This window comes from Oryctolagus cuniculus, chromosome 9 (assembly GCF_051225735.1).
Source record: "Oryctolagus cuniculus isolate XC-2025 breed Fujian yellow rabbit chromosome 9, ASM5122573v1, whole genome shotgun sequence".
Classification (NCBI taxonomy): domain Eukaryota; kingdom Metazoa; phylum Chordata; class Mammalia; order Lagomorpha; family Leporidae; genus Oryctolagus; species Oryctolagus cuniculus.
In genome coordinates, this window is record NC_142875.1 from 132,255,571 (window position 1) to 132,270,805 (window position 15,235).

Consider the following 15,235-nt stretch of genomic DNA (forward strand, 5'->3'; position numbering starts at 1 on the left):
TCTCAGGCGTTACTGGGACTTCAGCTCCCATCTCCTCAGCAGCTGGACGTGCAGACAGCACAGGGGGGCTCAGCCCCGCCTTCTCCAGTCCTGGGGTCACAGCAGGTGAATTCAGTTCTGAACAAGTACCCCAGAGCCAGCCGAGCAACTGGTGTTAGGGAAAGCTGCTCAGGTAAGGTTGTTCAGATACTAATGCCAGAAGGAAGTGACGCTTTTACATGCATTTAGAATCGAGTGCCTGTTGCCTTTTCAGAAATCGTTTTCTGTAACTGTGTGGTGCTAATGTTATGCACTCTCACTTATTTGTATCTGGATTCGCCTGAGCACATTTTGTAGCCCACTTTTACTTTGTTTAATTAGGAACAGCTGGAGTGTCCTCGGGTGCATCAACACAAGCAGGCAGACGCAGTACCAGTGGTGCAAAGTTCAGATCAGGTGAAGAAGGGGCTCCGTGCTGCCCTCTCTGTGACTTGTTCCCAGGGCTCCGTTCCCCCAGCACAGCCCTAGGCAACACGGTGGCCAATGGTCAGAGCTATCAAGGTCAACTGCATACCTGGGGGAAGATGTGCCCATCCATGGTGAGGTATTTAGAAGAGCTGGTAGGCCGGCGCCGCGGCTCACTAGGCTAATCCTCCGCCTAGCGGCGCCGGCACACCGGGTTCTAGTCCCGGTCGGGGCGCCGGATTCTGTCCCGGTTGCCCCTCTTCCAGGCCAGCCCTCTGCTGTGGCCAGGGAGTGCAGTGGAGGATGGCCCAGGTGCTTGGGCCCTGCACCCCATGGGAGACCAGGAAAAAGCACCTGGCTCCTGGCTCCTGCCATCGGATCAGCGCGGTGCGCCGGCCGCAGCGCGCCAGCCGCGGCGGCCATTGGAGGGTGAACCAACGGCAAAAGGAAGACCTTTCTCTCTGTCTCTCTCTCTCACTGTCCACTCTGCCTGTCAAAAAATAAAAAAAATAAATAAATAAAAAAAAAAAATAGAAGAGCTGGTATGCCCATGGCACGCTCGGCTTTCTGGGTTATGCTCGTGTAAGACTTTGTGGCTTAGTCAACATTGAGTGCATGGTGTTGGATGGGAATAGTCAAGGTCTCCAGGCTGACCAGGGATCCCGGTCTCCTGTGCAGCGGGCAGCTCAGGGTCCTGAGACAGGAGTGTCAGGGTGGGCATCCAGCACAGTCCAGCGAGCGTGTGTTTCTCCAGGTGCATGATGGGTTGTATTTTAACTGTTACTGGCTGCATGAGTAAAGTGTTCTTGACGTTCCTTAGGCTTAGATAATTTTTACTAAAAAACCAAGTCAGAGGTCACCCGCGCCCCTCCTCCATCCGCAGGGGTCTGAAGACCTCTCAGGTTTCCTTCCGTCTGTGCCCCTCTGGCTGTGCTCTGGGTCGTGTGCTCACCTCCCTCTCTCTCCCTGTTCCCCGGACCCCCAGAGCTCTCGTGAGCTCTCCTTCCTGATACACGGTGCTCCAAGGATGCTCCCTGTACCTGTGGTATCAGCATCCGCTGAGAACTTGGTCCAGACATGTTGGGTGGAGTCAGACATGTTGGGTGGAGCTTGTAGTCAGACGTGTTGGGTGGAGCCTGGCAGGCAGTGATGGGTCAGGTGCTTCAGGCAATGAAGAGCCCTGGCTGTGACCAGTGCACTCCTGCCCGGCTCCCTCCCAGAATGCACTTCCGGACCTCAACCATCATGTGCTACTTTAGATCCTTCCATCGTACTGGTGGCTTTGAAGATGCACCCAGACTCCTTTCCCCAGGATGGCCAGTCATTGGTGTAGTGTGTGAGTGGGTCCTTGATGCACGCATTCATTAACTGATCTCGGGTCAGATTTTATTTGTCTTGTTTCTGTTTGCCTTGGCAACGTTTCCTGGTTCACACATTACGGCCTACACACACCGGGGGAGGAGAGGCAATTCCCTGAGGAAGTGCTGGCTGGAGAGAAGGAATGTGTGTGCGGCAGGGCTGATGAGGAGCTGACGGCTCCCAGTTAGATGAGTGTGCAGACGGGAGTTCTAGGGTGATGAGCTTTTGGTTTCTCGTTCCTAAAATACGAATTGGAGATGCCTCATTTTCCCTTTTTGTCATGATTCAAAGCATCCACGTAAAACAGAGTGGAAATGCTCCGAGCGCGTCCTTCGCCTCGGGTTTCTAAGACCCTGGGTTAGAGGACAGAGTCTGGGACAGGCTGCCGAGGCTTGGCTCTTGCGTGGTTGCTGAGCCTGTGGTGACCTGGGGCAGGTCTGATAAGCAGCAATGACGACATTTCTTGACCCAGAGTATTTTGTAAGAACTAATGTGTCTCTTCATAGCTTGAGTTTTTAATGGTCGTGTTTCATCAGCAGGAGAAGGTGGTCCCACTGCACCCACACCGAGGGAGGAGGACAGCAGCACACCCAGAGAAACAGGCCCCCCGGGTACCAGCCCAGGAACCTCAGGTGGGTCAGGACGTAGACGTCAGTACCTAGGCAATGGACACATGTGTCTGTTTAAAATATGTACTTTTATGTATTTGAAAGGGGGGGAGAGAGAGAGAGAGAGAAAGAGAGAGAAAGAAAGAGACATCTTCGATGTGCTAGTTCACTCTCCAAATGGCCAAAAGGGCTGGATCAGGATGAAGCCGGGGACTTCTTCCAGATCTCCCACACGGGTGCAGGGGCCCAAGCACTTGGGCTGCCTTTTGCTGCTGTCACCAGCTCTTTAGCAGGGAGCTGGATTGCAAGTGGAGCAGCCAGGACTTAAACCGGTACCCATGTGGGATACCGATGTCACAGACAGCGGCTTAACCTGCTATGCTCCAACACCTGTCCTGGCCCAAGTTTCAAATCAGGTATGCTACTGGGTAGATACCGGGAATATTCAAGATGCCATGTTGTTTTGAGACTCTCTCTCCCTGCAGAAGCACTGTGTGTTGAAGCTACTGCTACTGTGTGTGTCAGGTTCAGAAGGAGCATCTCTGGGAGCCAGCACGGTAGCAGGCAGGGGAGCTCACTGGAGCAACAGGTAGTGACGCCACCAGCACTGCTCACCCAGCCGTTAAGACAGGGTCTCCACAATACAAGCTTTGCCAAGGCCCCAGACATGATGATAGCCTCAGAGAAACAGAGTGAGGGTAACGATGTCCCTGATGGTGTGAGTGAAACTCGTGGCATGTCCTAGGCAGCATTTGCTTCATAGCCGTCCTCACGCAGTAAGCACCATGGTTGTTCCATCTAGAAACAACAGCAGGAGCAGGTGCAGGCATCATGGGACCTGCAGCTGAAAACACGCCTGCACAGATGGGTGCTGACAGCACAGAGCATGAGACGTGGACGGCGTTTAGTGACACTGCTTAGGGACAGGGTCTCCTGGGGGACCCAAACAGTTATTTATGCAGTGCCTGGCATCCCTAAGATTGTAAATATTCCCACAAGTGTTTATTCCATACCTACTCCTGTGCTGCCTGTTGTGGGAAATACTGGACTTACGAAAATTCTGGAGAGAGGATTTTAAGGTGACGTGGATTTTCCGTGAGTTGTTGGAAGCCTGCTTGTATACCTCTTCTCCTCTCTGTTATCTGGTGAAGTGAAGAATTTGTACCCAAACAGATGTAGAGGCAGATAATACAGAAAGGAATCAAGTCAGCAAAAACTGAGTGTTTGCCCACAACACAGTCCTGACAAGGAGAGATCAGCCAGTTAAATGGTGAACACGGAAGTACCTCTGCGACTGCTCTACCTTATTAAGAGACGGCGCCTTAACGGAATGAGTGTATTATCAGGGTCGTCTCATTTAGCTGCATGAGAAGTTAGCACACCAGTGAAAAAGATCGATTCTGGAGTAGTTAAGTTCAGTAGTTAAGTTCAGCGAAAAGAGCAAACACATTCAGGTCACTTTCATAAAAGTGCATGACTTCATGTGTCAGTAAGCTGCTATTTTCCCCTCATGAATATTAGGCACAGTGGGGGCATCATCACCAGCAGCCCCTGGTCCCAGCAGTACTCCTGGAGCAGCAGTAAGATCCACCAGGCAGGACCCGATGCTGCTCCGCCGTGGCTTGTGACTTGGAGCAGAAAGAAGAGTGTGGGGGTTGGGGGTGGGTGAGTACCCAGGTGTGCGCTGGAAGTCTTGGCAGGGCCAGGTCCTGTCCTTGGGGAGAGGGAGGCACCCTGAAAGACAGAGGAAGCCCTAGAGCCCAGGTGTTGAAGGAGAACGAGCGAGGTGATGAGATGGGTGAAGGTGAGGGTCTCCATGAGCAGGGTGGTAATTCTGAATTGGAGGGTGAAGCAAAGCTCCCGTCTGCCCTCTTTCTTCAAAATCCACCCCCAAGGGCAGCCTCGCAAATCCTCTGACCCCCCGCCAGCGGCTGCTGCTCCCGGGGAACCCAGACCCGGTGCAAACCATACAGGACCCCCCCCCACACACACACACAGTCCTGTGAAAAGTGAAGAATTTCCAGATTCTCTGCACAGCTCTTCCTTTCTATACACTTCAAAAAAAAAGTTTCAGCCTCCGCAAGCCGGTTCTCTGAATCTCCGCATGCGGTCGAGGAGGACTGGGGCACGGACGTGGATTCCAGATGACCAGTGCAGCAGCCGCAGTTGGAGAAAGACATCAGAATATTAGAAACAGAAGTTGCAGAGTAAACGTAGACAGATAGCCGGGAGGTGGTAAACTGGAATGGAAGAAACTTCAGCAGAGGACCTGAAGGAAAAGAAAAATGATCCCCAAATTAAGAGCAAACAGCGTGGTGCCCAGCTGAGGATAATGGGAGAAGAGGCCCCGCACCCAGCACGCTGCAGACCCTTCCACCCTGGTGACATAGAGCAGACAAGGACCCGGTTATCGGGAATAGACAGAAATACCCAGCACAGGTAGTGCGGCCCTCTCTGAAAAAGAAAAGCAAAGCACTGGAACAAGTGTTTCAGCTGGTAATCACAAACATTTGTCTGCAATTAAAAAAAAAAAAAAACACCCTAAAACCTACATCTACCTTGTGTACCCAAAATGAACCTGACTGGTCAGTTCTGCAACGTGTTTTAGCAAACTGTTGCACTTGAGAGATAAAGAATGAAATTATATGGCCCCAGAGAAAATGGGTCAAAAAGGTCAGCATTAAATTCGTTAAGAATGGAGTAGCAGGGGACTGTGCTATAGGGTAGCAGATAAACCACCACTGTGGTGCCAGCATTCTGTCTGGCTACTGGTTCAAGTCCCACCTGCTCCACTTCCGATCCACCTCCCTGATAATGCAGCTGGGAAAAGCAGTGGAAGATGGTTCAAGGCTTGGGTCCCCATCACCCACATGGGAGACCCGAAGGAAGCTCCTGGCTCCTGGCTTTGGTCTGGCCCAGGCCTGGCCATTGGTGTCATCTGGGGAGTGAACCAGGAGATGGAAGATCTCTCCATCTCTCCCTCTCTCTCCATAACTCCAGCGTTCAAATAAATAAATACATCATAAGATACTCAGAGAAGAAAATGTGGGTCAAGGTTTTATATCCAGCTAAACCTAGTTTAAGTATCAACGCTATAGGAAAGCAGTGTGACATGAAAAAAAATCAGTGAATTTTGTGTGCATGAGCCTCTCATAATAACTTCTCTAGCGGATGAAGGATGAGGAATAGAGAGACACTTGGAAACAACAGGGGTTGCTGTAACCTGTAGGTCTAGAACTAGAACAAAGGTTACAGCCGGCGCCGCAGCTCACTAGGCTAATCCTCCACCTGCGGCACCAGCACCCCAGGTTCTAGTCCCGGTTGGGGCACCGGATTCTGCCCTGGTCGCTCCTCTTCCTGTCCAGCTCTCTGCTGTGGCCCGGGAAGGCAGTGGAGGATAGCCCAGGTCCTTGGGCCCTGCACCCCATGGGAGACCAGGAGGGGGCATCTGGCTCCTGGCTTTGGATCGGCGCAGTGTGCCAGCCACAGCGTGCCAGCCATAGCAGCCACTTGGGGGGGTGAACCAGCAGAAAAAGGAAGACCTTTCTCTCTGTCTCTCTTTCACTGTCTAACTCTGCCTGTCAAAAAAATAAGTAAATAAAAAAAAAGAAAGAACAAAGGTTACAGGAAAGGTGGGAAGCAGCACATAAATGTTACGTACCTTGAGTAAAAATATGCAGATGTAGAGAGAGAGGGAGAAAAGTGGGCAGAAGTCTCGATTGACTTACAGGTGTCAGGCATTAAGCAGTCAAAAGTATTTAAAGCTCATGAACCAAACTAGAACCTTACATTAAGGGGTAAAGCAAGGTTTAATGATAATTTCCATTATAATAATTTTAGTGAAGATTTTTCAGTTAGGAATGCCATTAATATGGTACAGTAAATAGTAGATTGGAGAGAAGTCAGAACAACTAGTGATGTCCACTGAAGCAAAAAAGGCGTTTGATAACCACCGGATACCCAGCTCTGACGGAAGAAGGCAGAGCAACAGGTGTGAGCGGATCCGTCCTTGTGAACGAGGGCGTCCACGTAGCTCCGTCACAGAGGCCGCCCCAGGCTGGACGCGCAGGGCGCCCACACTAGCACACCGCTGCCTCCCATCCTTGGGTGCTGTGAGAAGCTGGGTGGGACAGTACTGGAATACAAGATCCTCGGCTCGTATATGGTGCAGTAGGAAAGCAGTGGAGAACCAGTGAGCAGACTGAACAGAAGGAGATTTCAGTAAGCCACTGACATGTAAGATGAACCTGTAAAATTATTTAAATATGCAAGCAGTCTCAAGCTAAAATACAAGCTGGAAGACAAAACTTCGATTTATGAAAACAACAAAGTAGATGATAAAATACCTGGGAATGATCTTGTCAGCAGAGCTTGCGTGAGGAAAAGCTGTGACCCTTTGCTGAAAGACAAAAGTGTCTTTGCCCAAATGGAGAAGCTTGAAGTGACAGGGTCCCCCAGACCCCCTGGGGTTTCGAATTTGCTCAAAGGACTTACGCAAGGCATGTCTGGTCACCATCACATCTGTGACTTATGGCCACAAAAGGGTGGGGGCAAAGCAGCGTGAGCCAAGGTGGCAGCAGCGGAGGCTGGAGGCTGTGGCGTCGCAGAAAGGGGAGCAAGCGAGTGAGGATCATCATCAAGGCAGCATCACGCCGAGAGTCGCAGACTGCCGCTGTGCTGAGATGCGCCTCTCCTGTTTAGGCTGGCAGAGATCCAACAGTTTGACAGCAGCCCTGTTGACAGGTCGGGAAATGAACAAGTGTTGCTCTGTGCACTGCTGGGGGCAGAATGTTACAGCTCCGGGAGGGAGGGCAGCCCGGCAAAGCCAGAAGATTGAAGGACCCATCCATGCACCTGGGACCCAGAAACCCCACATCTAGGGCTCTGGCCCCAACGTGTCTGACCCAGGCACAGAACGATTGAGCCGTTCAGAGCAGCATTGTTTTACTAGGAAGAGATTGGAAGCCAGAGAAGACGCAGGGGGTAACATGGGGTACAGCGTGGCACTAGACCATCTAATTAAGGAGAGGAAGGGCTCTAGGGTGGTTTTACAGGTGTATTGTTAAGGGGAAAGAAAACAAGAATTGTGCCTATAATTTGTACCCATGTGAAAAAAGAGTTCTGTGGGCGGTTGAAACATGTGAAATACATACGTGTCTCCATCATATGCATCTTATAAGTATACTCTTATGGCCATGTATATGCAAATATATTTAATGTAAGAACACAAAAGATAAATTAGAAACTTAGAAATATTGTTACTTGTCAAGGACAAAGCAGAACAGGAGGACTGAGTAATTCTTTTAAATACAATTTTGGCTTTTTAAAACTGAAAATATTGTATGAATTTAAAAAATAAATAAAAACTAAAATTGAAAACAAACTAAAACAAGTGAATCTAAACATCAAATTGTAATCACAGGGAGAAATGATTTCATGACTTTCAAACATAGTAATCGTTCTGTGTATGTTCAGGGTCATGTATTGTGAGGACAGCAGCTTTGCACGACAATCTTAAAACATCATATTCTAAATTTTTTAAAGATTGATTTACTCAAGAGGCAGAGTGATGGAGAGGGAGAGGGAGAGGGAGAGGGAAGGAGAGAGGAAGAGAGAGAGACCGAGACAGAGATCTTCCCTCTGTTAGTTCTCTCCCAAGATGCCCACAGTAGCCATGGCTCGGCCACGCAGAATGCAGGAGCCAGGAACGCCATCTGGGTCTCCCGTGGAGGTGGCAGGCAACCACGTACTTGGGCCACGGTCTGCTGCTTCCCAGTGCTTTTTCAGGGAGCTGGATCAGAAGAGAGGCGGGGCTCAGTCCCGGAGGCTTTGAGAGGGGCTGTGGCTGTCCAAGCAGCAGCTTAGCCCATGCACCACAGCGTCCGCCCCGCACTCACTCATTTTATTCTCAGGGTTGTAGCCTCCGTGTTCCTGCCTTGCACTGACTCTTACAGATTCTAGGAGGAAGTGCCTCATAATACCAATGTGATTAGAATCCACAATTTCAAATATCAACGTGGCATAAAAATTAAATAAGCAAACCCCTGATGTTCGATCTGTGCTGGAAATATGTTAATTCATTATATATATTTATAATATAGAAATACATCACACACACAGTATCTGTATTTTAGCTCTGACTGCTGAAGTGGCCTGAGAGCAATGGCACCGGTGAGCACCCATCACCTGGTTTGGGCTCCTCAGTGCCTGTGTTCGCTGTGGTTCGGGGCAGCAGTGGGTGGTGGCTTCTTCCAGGTCTGGGCAGGGGAAGGAGGAGCCGAGCTCAGGACTTGCTGAGCCTGGAGGTGAGCAGCAGCGACTGAGGCTGCTCCACCAAAGAACAGGGCTGCCACACTGAAGGAGCTCCATCGCCACATCCGGGGAATTTGACCACCAAAAATGTTGGGAAACAAACACATGGCAAGTATGAAAATACATGTGTTGGGAGACCAGGAGAAGCACCTGGCTCCTGGCTTCGGATCAGCGCGGTGCGCCGGCCGCAGCGCGCCGGTCGCAGCGGCCATTGGAGGGTGAACCGACGGCAAAGGAAGACCTTTCTCTCTGTCTCTCTCTCTCTCTCACTGTCCACTCAGCCTGTCCAAAAAAAAAAAAAAAAAAAAAAACACATGTCCCCAAGGACAGTTAACAAAGAGGCACACAACAGCAGCCACTCCCTTGATAACGTTCAAGCTGCTATGATGATTTCTCATTCTAAAAATGGGTAATTAAAGGTAAAAACTAAATAATTTTCTAACATTTTGTTAGAAGTGATGGATCAAGATAGGCTTAAGTTCTCTCAACTAAATTTCTACTAATAATTGTAGAAAGAAAGATGCAATTAAAAAAAATCTCTGTTTTTGCAACCCTGGGTAAAATAGGCAAGGGGCATAAATACATCCCGAAGACATTAGATGACAGGTTGACAGAGACTTGGCTGTCTGTCCCCAGCAGATGGCTTGCTACTTGCAGAGGGGAAGCGCGCTTCATGCCGGAGTTACCTGAACGCCATCAGCTATCACTAGTGCTCAAAACGGCATTGCTGGTGGTGGAAGCTGATGTGTTTGGATAGCGATTCATCACCTAGAAAGTGCTCCTGCCCAAAGTGGTGCGCTTCAGTCTAATCAAGCACTCGCATCCCCGTCTAGATTGTTATAAACCTGGCTAATTGTCTTCCCATGGTGTCAGTTAACGTTTTGGTTATTCCTTGGGCGTACCACAAATTGGAAATGCTTTTAAGAGCTTTACAGCAGTGCCACAGGCCCTGTCTCTTTGATGCTATAAAATAGGCTGTTTACTGGGGAGCCAGGAATACGCGTCTCAGTGGGCTCGGCAGGCTGCTGAAGCTAAGTGGAGGTTGAGGATGACTCTCAGACAGCACCCCTCAGCACAGGGCGGAGTCACAGCCTGGATGAGGAACGTTGACCTGGTGCTTCAGGAGAGTCGGGTAAGAGGGAAGAAGATTCGTAAGGTGACTTAGGATGGTAAAAATCGTCATGGAGACCTTACCTGCCACCAGGTGTAGCTTGATTGAGTTTATCATATTCCTTTGTTAAAACAGGGACAGCTAGAATACCAGGCGAATCAGCTACACTGGCAGGGAAACCCACTGGTGAGCCAGGCAGTGAGTGCGGGGGAGGTTCAATTCCCAGTCAATGGCTACATAGTTGTACAGGCCTGTTCATTCCAATCTCTTGTATTGATCAAAATGAAAGCTACTGGGCCGGCGCCGCGGCTCACTAGGCTAATCCTCCACCTTGCGGCGCCGGCACACCGGGTTCTAGTCCCGGTCGGGGCGCCGGATTCTGTCCCGGTTACCCCTCTTCCAGGCCAGCTCTCTGCTGTGGCAGGGAGTGCAGTGGAGGATGGCCCAAGTCCTTGGGCCCTGCACCTGCATGGGAGACCAGGATAAGCACCTGGCTCCTGCCATCGGATCGGTGCGGTGCGCCGGCTGCAGCGCGCCGGCCGTGGTGGCCATTGGAGGGTGAACCAACGGCAAAGGAAGACCTTTCTCTCTGTCTCTCTCTCTCACTGTCCACTCTGCTTGTCAAAAAAAAAAAAATAATAAAAAAAATTAAAAAAAATGAAAGCTACTGGAATACTTGGACAAAAGCATGGATAATACGGATTCTCAAGAATGTAAATAATTGCCTTGATTCCCCTACCTTGTAGAAGCTGGTGTGATCCCAGCTGTTTTTGTACATTGACCAGGTTCAACGGGAGGATCTACAGGAGCCAGCACGGGAGCAGGCAGCAGGAGCACAGCTGGAATCCCAGTTACTGGGCCCGCCAGCCCTGAAAACCCCGCAGGTAAGACCAAGACTGGCATCAGAGCAGGGGTCCAGTGTGAAGGCCCCAGATGGTTTTACAAAGCCAAAGTGAGTCATAAAATGGACCTTACTACAACACAAAGAATTGAGAGGAAACCAGCAGTAAGAAAATGAGTGTCGTTGTGACCGGTAGCGGGAGAGCATCGGCAACGAGGCACGGAGCCACAGGCAGAGCCTCACTGCTTGTGGGGCAGGGTGCAGCTGCAAGATGAGCTCCGGGCCGGCGCCGCGGCTCACTAGGCTAATCCTCCGCCTGCAGCGCCGGCACACCAGGTTCTAGTCCCGGTCGGGGTGCTGGATTCTGTCCCGGTTGCCCCTCTTCCAGGCCAGCTCTCTGCTGTGGCCAGGGAGTGCAGTGGAGGATGGCCCAAGTGCTTGGGCCCTGCACCCCATGGGAGACCAGGAGAAGCACCTGGCTCCTGCCATCGGATCAGCGTGGTGCGCCGGCCGCGGCGGCCATTGGGGGGTGAACCAACGGCAAAAGGAAGACCTTTCTCTCTGTCTCTCTCTCACTGTCCACTCTGCCTGTCAAAAAAAAAAAAAAAAAAAAAAAAAAGAGCTCCGGCTCGCACCCGAGCATCGGGGGAAGCGTGGGCAGGGTGTTTGCGGTGTTTGCGGTCGTGCCTCGGTAGCCGAAACGGGTGCTCCTGCATTGAAGTCCTGTTACACAGTACGTGGTGAATTCAGCTGTTTTCAGTTCATTAATGCAAATCATTCTATTCTGGTAAAATTTTATTTATTCAGTTGGGGTAGCTATCAGGGATAAACGCGGTGCTCTGCATTTAAGGTTTAGATATTTTAGGGAGAAGTGGTATTTAAACACACAGAAAAGTAAAATATGTAAGCAGGGTACTAAAAAAAAAAACGATGGAGAAATGATGCAGATTGGAGATTTTCACAGAGAAGACCCCTTCTAGGTAATTCTAGGGAGAGGCGTGTTCAGTGTTAAAGGAATGTGTGAATTTCATGTTTAGAATAAAGATCAGAACGTTGAGATCTGTGCATTACCAGACAAATCTGTGCACATTCCCTGAGCTGAGTAAACACTTGGGAAGTACCGAGTTTCTTTCAGGACACGATGTTCTAATAAAAGCCGGTTCCTTAGACTGCTTTGTCTTTGCTCTCTGAAAATCTCAGGCGCATCTGTGACCTCACTAGGAACAACCGCTGGAGCTGGAGCGGAAAGCCCCTCGGGGGAAGCCGGACCGGGAACAAGCCCTGGGACGTCAGGTAGGTCCGGGAAGGGTATGGCTGCACAGCTCCCAGCACGCCTTCCAGAGCAGGCTGTGATGGGGGCTACAGTGAGCCACAGCTGAGGCCGGAGCCAGAGCAAGGGCAGACTCGGGGAATGCGTGCAGCAGACCCTGCGTCTGCGGAATGTCAGTGCTGCGTGCCACAGCAGAGAAGTGCCCAGGATGTTTGCCGTGAGACTGAGTGCTGTGTCCAGCACCACGAGCTCTGTGAGTCGACACAACCGCACAGCCCCAGTCACGCCAGGGCAACCTGGAGCAGATCAGCGAAGTCGGGCCTCAGGGCTTCCCAGGGGCAGTGTGGGGTGTTAGTGTGGCACTGCTGCTTAGAATCCACATCACGGATTAAGCTGTGAAATGCTGACAATCTTAGTGGGGTTTGTGATGGAGACACAGTGAAATAGGTAATGATGTGTGTCAAAGCATGTGTGTAACGCACAGATGTGAGTGAGTATTGGTAAATTGGACGTGTCTGTAATTTTCAGTTGAAAGTGCATGTAAGTCAGAACCCGTTATCTCACGGCTTAGGAAGTTCCGTGAGTGAGTTCAGGCTGTTTATGCTTTGTAACGGGCACACGCAGGACTTCAGGCGGTACAACAGGTTAGGGGTAGAAGTACACCTGGTGACCCTGCGGTGGAAGCACAAGGTCTATAAATAAGCCAGCTGAGGTTGGCACAACAAAACAAAAGTTACAACAATCTAGAGTAAAACTAGATGGGCAAACTTCCTTATAAAATATCATTCAGTAGCACACATATTTTCAGTTAAAAATCTTGCCTGCTAGAAAATGAAAGCACCGTTACTCAGATAGTATGTGAATGAATTAGGAAGATTGTCTTTGTGTTCTTTGTTATTGAGTGCTTATGCACTATTAGGCCAATAATTCGTGCAACATCTAATGTCACAGATAATGGCCATGAACTGGTGACTCAGGTATTCTGCATTACTTGAAAAAGACTAATGTAGCATTCAGAATCTGATACCATGTATGGACAATTTAAAGATGACTGGAATATTACTTGATATAACTATAATGGAGTTAAGTACAAAACAGTGATGTGGCAATCTAATATTTCCCCTATGATTGACCCTTAAAGATTGTGTGAGCTGAAAACTTCTTGGGCTGGTTGCTATTTCTCAGGTTCTGTAGTTTTCCACCTAAAATCAGAGACAACATGCTAAGGCAATTAAATATAAGTTGAAAATACTAAATAACTAAAAATTATGTTCATTTCTTTTGCACTTCATTCAGTATGATTTTTTCCTGTAATATAAGTAGTTGAGTTTGACACATTTCTTTTCTGAATAATAGACATGAGAAGGTTCTCAGACATCCACAAGGACATCAAATCAGAATGTTCCTCTTGGAACTGTGTGCAGAACAACCCTCACTATCTTTTATCTTACAGAATTTTTGTGGTTGAAAAAATTACTTTGATTTTCAAGCTTTCTTTATTGAACAGAGGTCTAGATCTTGAAGCTTGGAGCCATTCCATGCCTCCTGTGATGCAGATCCATGTCTACAAAGCCGGGGTTTCCATCCACATCTGCTTCCTTATTGGAATTTGTGATGTCAGGATCTCAGAACCAGAGCATTCTGGTAGGGTTCAGGAGGGTTAGTGCTAAGACGTGAAGTCCAGGAGGAGGTGGAAGCACTTTGTGAAGTAGTTACGCGTGTAGAAGATTTTTTTTTAATTGTATTTATTTGAAAGGCAGAGTTAGGAGAAAGAGATGTCTGTCCTCTGCTGGTTCACTCCCCAGTGTGGCCACAACAGCCAGCGCTGGGCCAAGTGGAAGCCAGGAGCTTCTTCTGGGTCTCCAGTGTGGGTGGCAGGAGCCCAAGCACTTGGGCCGGTTCCCCTGCTTTCCCAGGCACATTCGCAGGGAGCTGGATTGAAAATGGAGCAGCCAGGAATGGAACCTGTGCCCGTACGGTTTGCTGGCATCACAGGTGGTGGCTTAACCTGCTATGCCACAGTGCCAACCCTTAAGATATTTTTTTTAAAAAACTAGCCAATACGGGCTCCAGATTGTGATTGACGTGCCAGTGTGGAAGACGTCAGAGCCGAGGATGAAAGCCACAGGGCTCTTTCAGCAAGGGGTATTGTGCACAGGTGACAGAGGAAACCAAAACCTTGCTTAGTTCATGTCAGAGGATGGCCTCCGTGGTGGGGCTTCAGCTGACGTTTGAATTCATGGTTACTTCCGTGCAGGTCGAGAGGCAGAGAATCAGCAGCTAGGCAGCAGGCTGGTCTGTAGACAAATGCAAGTCAGCTTGGCTCAGTTTCTTAAGAAGCGCACAGGGGAGAGTTAGACACAGGATCAGCCTGCTGAAGGTACTTGTGTCATCTGGAGGAAGTGTCACCAGAGAGAAGTTGTTGGGTTCTTGTCTCAGCACAAGAAAGAATTCAGGCATGAGACAGACAGCAGAGTAGCAAGGCTTCATTGGGGACAGGGCATCCATCAGAACGGAAGGGACAGAGAATGCCCAGTCACTCAGACTGGGGGAGAGCAATGTTATGTGGTTGAGTGGAGAGCATACACCTGCCAAGCCCAGCGGGTGGCTCGGCAGAGAGCAGAGAGCTGAGCTCCCCGTCTCTGTTTAGGCTCCAGTCTTTAAGGCAGTCTCTCTCTCTCTCTCTTTTTTTTTTTTTTTTGTATTTTTTTTTTTTTTTGACAGGCAGAGTGGACAGTGAGAGAGAGAGACAGAGAGAAAGGTCTTCCTTTTGCCGTTGGTTCACCCTCCAATGGCCACTGCAGCCGGCGCACGGTGGCCAGCGCACGGCGGCCGGCACACCGTGCTGATCCGAAGGCAGGAGCCAGGTACTTATCCTGGTCTCCCATGGGGTGCAGGGCCCAAGCACTTGGGCCATCCTCCACTGCACACCCAGGCCACAGCAGAGAGCTGGCCCGGAAGAGGGGCAACCGGGACAGAATCCAGAGCCCCGACTGGGACTAGAACCCGGTGTGCCGGTGATGCAAGGCGGAGGATTAGCCTAGTGAGCCATGGTGCTGGCCAAGGCAGTCTCTCTTTACCTTCTCCCCTCCTCCTCCAGGACAAAGGGTTTGCTGAGTGTTGTTACAGACAGAGGGAGTCTTGCAGGTGCTGGGCCAAAGGGCTTCTCTAGGGTGCCTGCCTTAGAGGAAAGATGTAATAATTTTATTGCTGAGTGTTATCCCATCAGGTAACCCATTTGGCCCTGAGGAGAGAGTTCTCCTGGGAGCTTCCCTTGAGGGAAGGGCTGG

General features: G+C 50.0%; 1 protein-coding gene across 1 annotated transcript in view; it reads left to right on the top strand.

Annotated features, from left to right (window-relative positions):
- MUC19 (mucin 19, oligomeric) overlaps positions 1–15,235 on the top strand; it is a 139,676-nt gene that overhangs the window by 71,831 nt on the left and 52,610 nt on the right. Inside the window, exons 42-45 of the mRNA XM_089303329.1 lie at positions 361–435; positions 2,343–2,435; positions 10,620–10,718; positions 11,876–11,968. Coding sequence (XP_089159455.1) covers positions 361–435; positions 2,343–2,435; positions 10,620–10,718; positions 11,876–11,968 — 360 coding nt within the window. The remainder of the gene's footprint in view (positions 1–360; positions 436–2,342; positions 2,436–10,619; positions 10,719–11,875; positions 11,969–15,235) is intronic.